The 11,074-nt window shown below is 33.3% G+C and overlaps 1 protein-coding gene across 1 annotated transcript in view; it reads right to left on the bottom strand.

Annotated features, from left to right (window-relative positions):
• The window catches only part of LOC106475125 (calcium/calmodulin-dependent 3',5'-cyclic nucleotide phosphodiesterase 1C-like), a gene marked incomplete at its 3' end in the record, with an annotated part of 25,141 nt that extends 21,446 nt beyond the window's left edge, over positions 1 to 3,695 (bottom strand). The window contains exons 1-2 of the mRNA XM_022379325.1: positions 3,616 to 3,695; positions 438 to 591 (exon numbers count right to left, since the gene is read on the bottom strand). Of these exons, the coding sequence (XP_022235033.1) occupies positions 438 to 496 (59 nt within the window). The remainder of the gene's footprint in view (positions 1 to 437; positions 592 to 3,615) is intronic.
• Positions 3,696 to 11,074: the final 7,379 nt, after the last annotated feature.

Raw genomic sequence — 11,074 nt, 5'->3', positions numbered from 1 at the left:
AAAAACAGGTCATTAAGGACGAATAAAAATATAAATATGTATCAAAAATATCGTAAAAAACAGCTTATTAAGGACGAATAAAGATAAAAATATATATCAAAAATATCATAGAAAAACAGGTCATTAAGGACGAATAAAGATATAAATATGTATCCAAAAATAGGAGGTGAAGATTATGACCTTACAAGAAACTGTAAGTACCTGAAGGTTGATTTTTTTAAAGTTTTGGTATCACTAGGAACGAAATAGTACCACTTGAAAGATTTTTATTCGGTCACTAAATAGATAGAGACGTTTGGTTATGTGAATTAACTATGTGTGTCTTCATTGCTTGAAGACAGAGCTTTCGTCTCTTTTAATCTGGTAAAGATAACATCGTATCAAGGTCTTCTAAGAATAATAATAATAAAAACATTGTTTTTAAATCTCACACCAACCTTAAAGCAGCTCTCTCGCACGCTTGGGTCGTGTCAAAAAAGGGAAAGGTGTTTATCATGGATTCCTCCTTGGTGACATTATCATGTTCTCGTCTTGTTGTCTGAGGAACGTTACCACCACGGGTATGTGTACGACGAACCAGGAACCCACCAGCTGTAGAATTAGATATTACATTTAAGTTTGAAATGTAATAAAAATCTTACACTAAAAATTTTTTTTTAAATTCACAGTATGTTGTATATTGCTCTTGGATGCTTTTAATTCCTGTTTCCGACGTTTTATATATATATTTTTACTTTTTATACAGAACTTATGGTCACTAAAATTACACTTTACAATAAAATAAGTTGAAAAGCAATACATGATCTTCGACCAGATTAACACAAAGTTACACCGTAGTACATAACAACTTAAAGAGCTGTAAATGAAAAAAAAATATCTAGAAATACAACCGCTTTCGAATAGTTCATTCTTCTTCTTCAGAAGTGAAGAAGAATAGCTAAATATTTGAAAGCTCTAGAGTTTCTGAGTCTTTTAAAATCTATCTGTCAGAATTCTTTTATTACTTCTTTCATCAGAGTTGAAGAGTTGTTGATGAAGGACGATAACTCGAAGTAAAAAACATTTTCGTCAACAATACTGTAGAATATATTTTATATCGAATGTTTTGGCTGAAACGGTTTTCGCCGACTGTTTTTTGAGATTTTATATAAAGCTTCATATATATATATATATTTGTACACATGTTTACACTAAGTCTTAGTTTTAGTTGTTAAAGACTAAATAAAAATTGTATTTCTGAAAATAATCATACCGTACCAAAATGTCATCATTGTTTGGAAGTGTGGTAACGTTTTATGTGTTACTTTGAAGTGTAGTAACGTTTCGTTTGTTGTTTTGAAGCGTTATAACGCTCCATTGTTGTTTTAAAGTTTATCAATGATTTATGTGATGTTTTGAAGTTTAGTAATGCCTCGTGTGCTGTTTTGAAGTGTTGTAACGTTCTTTGAGTTTCTTTGAAGTTGTAGTAACGATTCATATCGTGTTTTGAAATGTGGTAACGCTTCATGTGTTGTTTAAGTGTGGTGACGTATCATGTGTTGTTTTGAAGTGTAGCAACGTTTATGTGTTATTTTTGAAGTGTAGTAACGCTTCATATCGTGTTTTGAAGTGCAGTAACGTTTCATATCGTGTTTTGAAGTGTGGTAACGATTCATGTGTTGTTTAGGTGTGATGAAGTATCATGTGTTGTCTTGAAGTGTAGCAACGTTTCATGTGTTATTTTGAAGTGTAGTAACGTTTCATATCGTGTCTTGAAGTGTGGTAACGATTCATGTGGTGTTTGGAAGTGTAATAACGTTTCATGTGTTGTCTTGAAGTGTAGCAACGTTTCATGTGTTATTTTGAAATGTAGCAACGTTTCATGTGCTATTTTGAAGTGTGGTAACGATTCATGTGTTGTTTGGAAGTGTAATAACGTTTCATGTGTTATTTGAAGTGTAGTAACGCTTCATATCGTGGTTTGAAGTGTTGTAACGATTCATGTGTTGTTTAAGTGTGATGACTTATCTAGGTGTTATAATAACAGAAGTTTTATTGTAATGCTTCCGTCTTAGTTCTGTTAGTTTCGTGTATTGTAGACCCACTAAAAAGAGAGAGAGAGTAAAAGCAATTCGTAAGTACTTGTAGCCTTACATAATTCAACAATACCGAGAATTGGGAATGGACAAAATATGGATATTGTAGACGCAATACAAAAACAAACCATCAGTATTTGTAGCCCTGCCACATTAAAAAATTCAACAATACCAAGGTATTTGGTAATGGACAACATATTTGTAGCCCTGCCACATTAAAAAATTCAACAATACCAAGGTATGTGGTAATGGACAACATATTTGTAGCCCTGCCACATTAAAAAATTCAACAATACCAACGTATTTGGTAATGGACAACATATTTGTAGCCCTGCCACATTTAGCATTTTTCAGATATTTTATAATATGTAAAAATTAAATCCTTAAAATTCTGCTGATTCAAATAGTTCCCCTCCCAGTGGCACAGTGGTATGTCTGCGGACTTACAACGCAAGAAACCAGGTTTCAATACCTGTAGTGGGCAGAGTACAGATAGCCCATTGTGTAGCTTTGTGCTTCATTACAAATAATCAAATAGGTTTGTGTTTAAGTGACTGCTAACAGTTTTTATTATCATCATTATTGCTATAGGTCACTAAAAATTCACATAACAGTCCTATTTTGTTGGATACACATATGAAAACTCTTGTACGAGACACATTAATCAGAAGAAATCCTATCCTGGTTTTCAGCGTCCGCTATTATTTTTATCACGTATTTATGATAAAGAGATTTCAAATAACTGCCGGAGCAGAAGTAGAGTTTATTAAAGTATCCGGATTGAAACGGAATCTTTATGTTTCATTTAATGAGTTCAATAGTCTTTTTTTATCATTAGTTCGGCCGTAAATTCTATCAATTGTCTAAAGAGTAAATGTCTTATAACTATAACTACAAATATTGTTCTTCGAAAGGGCAATTTGATTTTGTTAGTTTTCGTTTAGCATCGAAGCTAAAGGCTAATTGGTATACCATTTACAAATAGATGTTTTTTTTTATTATGATAACGTCACGCCACGTTAGTCAGAAGTAACAACGAACATTTTATCGCAAAACATCAGTATTTATTTTGTTATGTGTTTCCAATACTTCTACAAGGAAACATTATAAGAAACCAAGTCCGCAGAGATTTGATACTTTCTGATTAGTTATGAACTTAATAAAAAAAGACAACTATGTCCGAACTGTTTTATTTTGGTGAAGTGTCAACGTTTGGTACAATGATCTGTTGTTTTTTGTAACAGAAATTTTTGTCACTTATAGTATGTTTACTATACCAAATATGTTGTCCATTACCAAATACCTTGGTATTGTTGATTTTTTTAATGTGGCAGGACTACAACTATGTTGTCCATTACCAAATACGTTGGTATTGTTGAATTTTTTTCTTTAGTTCTTTCATCGTAAAAAACTCTAACTTACAATGCTACGATGAAAGAACTAAAGATAAATAACTCTAACTTAGAGGAAAAAGAAACTCTTCATCATCTTATGTCATGCTTTTTTTTACAGAAGTTCGCGAAAAGTGACACTTACTTACCTTGTGACTGTGATGCATCAATTTCGGGTTTTTTTTCGTCATCTTTCTTTCCTTGTGTTCCAGGTGGGTTTGCCACTGTAAGAAAATCGTAAGATTGGATCTAAATTCTTCTTGACAAATGAAAAGAGATATGATATGACCTCAAGAATAAAATAGTTTTGGTACAACTAATGAAACCAGAAGTCGGATTTGTTTTGAATTATGAACATAGTGACCGAACACTGTCAGTTACGTATATGTTGTTTTGAAATGTTTTCTACTCACACAGTAATCCTATGTTTGTAAAGGGATTTCGAAAATATGTAGAATTGATGCTATTAATCTATTCTAGTAAATTATTATTTGTTTGTTTGTAATTAAGCACAAAGCTACGCAATGGGCTATCTGTGCTCTGCCCACCACGGGTATCGAAACATGGATTCTAGCGTTGTAAGTCCGCAGACATACCGCTGTGAAACTGGGGGGCAAATTATTATTTAATCTGACAAATTGTTTAATATTATTATTTAACCTGACAAACTGTTTAATATTATTATTTAACCTGACAAACTGTTTAATATTGTTATTTAACGTGACAAACTGTTTAGAATTATTATTTAATCTGACAAACTGTTTAATATTATTATTTAACCTGACAAACTGTTTAAAATCATTATTTAACCTGAGAAACTGTTTAAAATAATTATTTAACCTAACAAACTGTTTAATATTGTTATTTAACCTGACAAACTGTTTAAAATCATTATTTAACCTAAGAAACTGTTTAAAATTATTATTTAACCTAACAAACTGTTTAAAATCATTATTTAACCTGAAAAACTGTTAAAATTATTATTTAACCTGACAAACTGTTTAATATTATCATTTAACCTTACAAACTGTTTAAAATTATCATATAACCTGACAAACTGTTTAATATTATTATTTAACCTGACAAACTGTTTAATATTATCATTTAACCTGACAAACTGTTTAATATTATCATTTAACCTGACAAACTGTTTAATATTATTATTTAACCTGACAAACTGTTTAAAATTATTATTTAACCTGACAAACTGCTTAATATTATTATTTAACCTGACAAACTGCTTAATATTATTATTTAACCTGACAAACTGCTTAATATTATTATTTAACCTGACAAACTGTTTAAAAAGCTAAAAAGTCAACGTGAAACATAATTTATCATTCTATTTAACACTTGTCACTGAGTTGTACCGGTTTTGGGGAATTTCACCCCTCTTCAGTAACCCTGGACAAGGGCAAATCGAAAGAATAAGACTAAGCTTGTCCAGGGTTACTGATGGAGGGGTGGAATTCCCCGAAACCGTTATTACTCAGTGACAAGTGTGAAATGAAATGATAGATTAGGCTTCACAATATTCATGTATATGTTTTAATTAAAGTATATGCATATCAAGTGAACCATTATTAGTTATTCATGTGTTACTTTCAAATCTACTCTAATTAATTAGTTTTGACACTTCGATTGAACGGCGCCCAAATAATGAGCGTTTATAGAAAAGTTCGTGCTACTAGAATTAAGGAATTCATCAGGAGTAGATATGTTTCCTGCGGTCAGTTTTTACTACAACAAAAATATCCAATGTGTTCATCAAATTAAAATTTGTGCTACAGAATTAGCATTAATTTGCTTTCAATTTATTTCGTGGATATAGTTTAAGGTCTGTTTTAGCCGAAGATGCAACTATATATAATGTTTTTTTTTATAATAAATAAAAAGAAGAAGGTCTCGTTTTTGTTTTTTTTATGTCCACTGCCGAGATCGAACTTAAGTTTAAATTGACTGGTATGATGGAAGGTCTTAGAAGATTATAATGGATTTTCAGAAAGCATTTGACAAGATGCCAAATAAAAGGCTTGTAAAAATTGTCTCTTTCTAGATTTGGGGGATAAGTTAGCAAACTGTATAGAAGAGTGGCTGTTACAAATGGAGTCCAGTAAAACTGGATTAATGTCATAAGTTGGGTACCTCAGGGCTCAATTTTAGGACTTTTACTCTTTTATGATTTACATCAATGACATAGATGAAAGATGGCCAATAAATTACTTAAATTTGCTGATGATATTAAAGTCTTGGGTGTTGCTAGCTGTGAGGAAGATGCTGCTGATTTACAAAAGGATTTAGATCATTTAGTGAGTTGGGTATATAAATAGCAGATGGGTTTTAATTATAATAAATGCAAGATAATGCATGTTGGTTACCATAACTTGAATTATAAGTATAATTTGGATGGGAATAACCTTAACAGTGTCATAAATGAAAGGAATCCTGGTGTAATACACGATCAGTCTCTAAAGCCATCCAAGCAATGTATTGCTGCTAGTGGTAGGATAAATAGGATTTTAGGTTGTATCTACAGAAATATTGAATACAAATCTAAAGAGGTTATACTTTCATTGTACAGGTCACTGGTTAGGCCACATTTGGAGTATTGTATCCAGTCTTTGGCTCCTTACCTTCGGAAGAACATTGAATTGTTGGAAAGAGTTCAGAGGAGGGTTACTAGAATGGTTCCTGGGATGGAGGGGTTGTCATACGAGAAAAGGTTAAGTTGTTTTCTCTTGAAAAAAAAAGAGTTAGAGGGGTTCTGATTAAGGTGTTTAAGATTGTAAAGGGAATTGATAGTGTTGATGTATCATTTTTTTCATGCATAACAGTGAGAATAGTAGGACTAGGGGACACAAGTAAAATACATTTTGGCAGGGTAGGAGTCAAATTTAGCTAAGACAGTTTTATTTTTCTTACAAGGTGGTTAGCATTTGGAATGGGTTGCCTTCAGATGTTGTAGAGACAGTAAACGTAAGTGAGGTTAAGAGAAAGTTTAATAAGTATATGAATGATAAGGACTGGCTTTAAGATTTTTTTAAAGTTTATTTATTAATAATTTTAGTTTAGTTTAGAGGACGGGACAGCCGAGTTGGACCAATAGATCCCATGTTGTCCCAAAACATTAATGTTATGTTTTTAATTTATGAAATACTGTGTATTTTATATAAACAATGAGTTATTTCTAGTAATATCAAATTTAAAATAACTTTTACGGAGGAGATTATTAGTCTGTGATAAAAGGATTTTTGACACACCACGAGAAAGAATACATTTCATACTGTTCGTTTTGTTGCAGAACATCAAGATATAGGATGGGCTATCTGTGCCTAGCCCACTGCGGGTATCGAAACCAGATTTTTAACGTTGCAAGCCCACTGACTTATCGCTGAGCCACCGGGGGCCTATTTCTTACTGAAAATAATACTTTACGGAAACTTCGTCACGACTATATTTAAACCTAAGTTCAAGTTCGATAAAAAAAAAATTCAAATCTTGCGATGTCCTTAACAATTCCTGTTTTCTTTTAACCATCTACTCAGCGGTAAACATGGGGACATATCACAGATAGCCCACTGTGTAGCTCGTGCTTGCAAGCTTCCGAACCGCTCTAAGTTAGTCTCTAATTGTTTACCAATCTTCATCTTGTTGATTCGATACACTTTCTGCTTTCAGTCTAGATCATTAAATGAAGATGGATTGTTGTGTTTCTTTCTTCTTTACTCTTCTTCCTGTCTTTGTGAATCAAGGGGTAGAAAAATCGATGTAACAAGAAACCTCTTACTTAGCAGACGTTCGTGCCTTATTGATATCGCAGATGTCAAAAAATCAGGGTAAACCTAATTACTTACTAGTGGTCTTCTCGCAAAGATCATTTGAAGAGAGATAGATGTCTCGAAACTAATGTTTTCTAGAATTAAAACAAATCACTACACATTTTTTGTTAACGCACTGTTGCAGTTAGTGTGGGGAAATTAAGAGCACTAAGAACGTAATTTATTTTTTTATTTAAAAAGAAGAAAAACGAAACTGAAACCGTGGAGTAAATGACAAGAAACTTGGTTTTAAAAACTTTTGTCGGTTCAAGCCCTGTTAATCTCAGTGTATTTGAGCGACAGTTGTTGTTGTGTGTTATAAAGCACAACGCTACACAAAGGGCCATCTGTGCTCTGCTTACCACGGGTATTGAAACCCGGTTTCTAGCAATATAAGTCCGCAGACAATATGAGCAACAGTAACTATCTCTGTGACTTTATATAAAGCCCTGGTGACTCAGCTATAAGCTTGAGGAACTATAACGCTAAAATTCGGGATTCGATTCATGCACTAGTCAGAATGCACATAATTCATTGTGCAGCTTTGTTTTTTTTGTTTTTTAAAAAAACATTTTCTGTATAAGATTGTTTATCAGTTCCCCCGCCACGAGTATCGAAACCCGCTTTTATTGGTGTGAGCCCCTCAGGCTTATCGCCGAGCCATTGAGGAGATAATATACAAGAAATAATAACAATAGAAATGAATATATGTGTGTGTTTTCTTATAACAAAGTCACATCGGGCTATCTGCTGCGTCTACCGAGGAGAATCGAACCCCTGATTGTCGCATTGTAAATCCGAAGACTTACCGCTGTTCCACCGGGGGACTAATAGAAGTGAAACGTTTAAAACTAGGAGTAATCGAAACGGTTTGAAAGACTTACGTAAAAACAAAACCATCTGCTTTCATCTCTATTAAGCGTTTCTAACGAACATTTGCTCCCAATCAGCTCAAAAACTGTTTAGTTTAATCACTTTTTTGTGCATCGCTTCGTATCGAACAAATTGAATTGAAGGAAGACCACGTGACTTTAATTACAGTTCCAAATTTGAGGTAGATAGCTAATCAAATAATACAAACTCTTTCGATAAATCGATACGGACGGTGATACATTTCCAGTTCGAGGCTCCAATTTAGTATTTTGGAGGAGGAACGGCTCGAACCAAAACACATTCTTTAACCGAATAAGATACAATTTTAAGCTGTTTATGATTTGACTGAAGAAGATACAGTCTTAAGCTGTTTATGATTTGACTGAAGAAGATACAGTCTTAAGCTGTTTATGATTTGACTGAAGAAGATACAGTCTTAAGCTGTTTATGATTTGACTGAAACACAGATATCTCAGAGTGCAGCTTTGAGACAAAACAATTATTTACCGGTAGTTAACAAGCTATTAATAACGACTTTAGGTTGTTGATAAAATATTAAAAACTTTAAACGTTATTAATTGTCTAATGTCTCTAGCTTACGGTTACAGGTACTGTTAAAGGTTTTTCGTGTTTTTTATGTATTTTAATTGATGATTATCAGCATTGATAATGTGCGTGTTCCGATTTCGAAATTTGGAATTCCGCGATATTTTTTGGAACTAGTCGTTGTTTCGAGACATTAATGAACTCCTAAGTTTCTTATACGACTCTCCTAATGAAGACGTCCCCCTCCCCCGGTCTGCCGGCTGTAAATTTCCGGACTTACCACACTAAAATCCGGGGTTCGATTCCCAGCGGTGGACAGAACTAAAATCCGCCAATAGCAACAATAACCCGATAGAGCCAAAATAAGTACTATAACAAAAACTACATGAAGATAACACGAACCATATCAATGAATTATCCTGACTATCATGTACCACCGAGTTCCCGGATGAAGAAGGTCTCGTGTTAGGATAATAGGTATAAAAAATATCTATGTCAAGGTTCTCATTATTAAAAAGATTTCACGAGAAATCGTAATAGATTAATTATTTCAAAACTCAAAAATAGACAAACGACTAATTATTTCAAAACTCAAAAATAGACAAACGACTAATTATTTCAAAACTCAAAAATAGACAAACGACTAATTATTTCAAAACTCAAAAATTGACAAACGACTAATCTTATTTTTCATGCAATAATCCACCGTTAGGACCCCTTGCGAGTATAATTCATAGTTTCAGTGTTATACGCTAAGCCTAACACATTTAACAACGTTTTTGTTTTTTTAAATGAGCTCACTGTAACGATCGAATCTCGAATTTTAGTATCCAAAGCCCTCAAGCCTACGCTAAGAAACCAGGAAGAGAATAGTTAGTGTTCGTAGCTGAAGTAGAAAAGATTCATGTTATAGCCTTGAGGGCTTACTCACTAAAAAGCAAGTTTCGATACCTCTGTTGAGCACAACGAAGATAGCACATTTTGTAGCTTTACGCTTAAACACGAACAACAAATAAAAAACAGACATGCTATATTTTAACTTTATTATATCATGAATGGAAAATAATAGTACCTGATGAATGGATAAAATAATAACTATTTTATCGAGTAAACTGAGCGCATATGTGTGCTACTGGATCTAAAAAAAGTCGGAATTATAGTGGAGAGCTTACAAGGGAATTTGATAAAAATCTCTGACTTCAGGTATGACAAAAATATGCATTTTAATATAGAAAGATAGTAAATATACTTTTTTTTAGAATAATCATATTATAATATAATTAATTATAAGTAAAAATAAAATAAGTGTTTTCCACCAAACACCCTCCACACCAGGTGAGAGTCGGTTCTCTAAATAATTATTAATCCCCCTCATAAATGGAGCTCGACCTCATGATGCTTGTTTTTTTTTAAACAATTACTTAAACGATACAATTTATATTATATGAGGCTCGAACTCATTATAAAACTAAATTCTCCCAAGTCTGTTGTTTTCTTTATAATTTAATCAGAATATTTTAATTGTGTGTGGGAGAGGGGGGTGAAAAGTTCTTGATGGGCTTTTAAAAGTTTATTTTTGGAATTTCGCGCAAAGTTACTCGAGGACTATTTGCCGGTCCTAATTTAGGAGTGATAAACTAGAGGGAAGAAAGCTAGTCAATACCACCCACCGCCAACGTTTTTACCAACGAAAAGTGGGATTGACCGTCACATTATAAAAACCCCACGAGTGAAAGGGCGAACATGTACGGTGACGGGAGTCGAGCATGCTAACTACCAGATCATGCCAGACCTTCTAAAAGTTTACAAGACTAGAAAAGCAGTGTAATTTTAATAATAGTCATTCTTTCGTTTGTAAGAAACAATGAAAACACAGGAAGCCTCGTGAGATGTTCTCAGCAGATCCCCTACTTTTGTTGACGTCAGATAAGCAAATTAACTAATGGAATATGGCCAGAAATCTTTTCGTTTTTGCTATTGAAGTAAAGAACTGGCCGAAAAGACGGTCCCCCTTCTTTTTTTTTTTCAGACATGTTGTGAAAGTAGATTTTTTGGTAGAAGCTATTCATGGGAAGAGTTCTGCTTATATCTCTATGAGTATGTGGTGAAGTAATCTTTCAGGGGTTGCTAGTGGAATAGTTTGAATAATTAGGCAGGCTGTTTTCTTTACAAGAACTCCAAAAATACTTGATGAAGTCGTGGGAGGTTCTAAATACATCCCAGTTTCTTAAGATACCTGTCCAATAAGAATATCGAGACAGAATTGTGGTAGGCAGCACGTGCTTGGTGTATGTAAACGGTAAACCATAGCTAGTGTGAGACGACAGAATGACGTGTTTTATGATAAACCTAAAATACATGTACTTTTGGG

This window comes from Limulus polyphemus, unplaced genomic scaffold (genome assembly GCF_000517525.1).
Source record: "Limulus polyphemus unplaced genomic scaffold, Limulus_polyphemus-2.1.2 Scaffold8117, whole genome shotgun sequence".
Taxonomy (NCBI): domain Eukaryota; kingdom Metazoa; phylum Arthropoda; class Merostomata; order Xiphosura; family Limulidae; genus Limulus; species Limulus polyphemus.
This window is presented reverse-complemented; position numbering and strand designations above follow the sequence as displayed.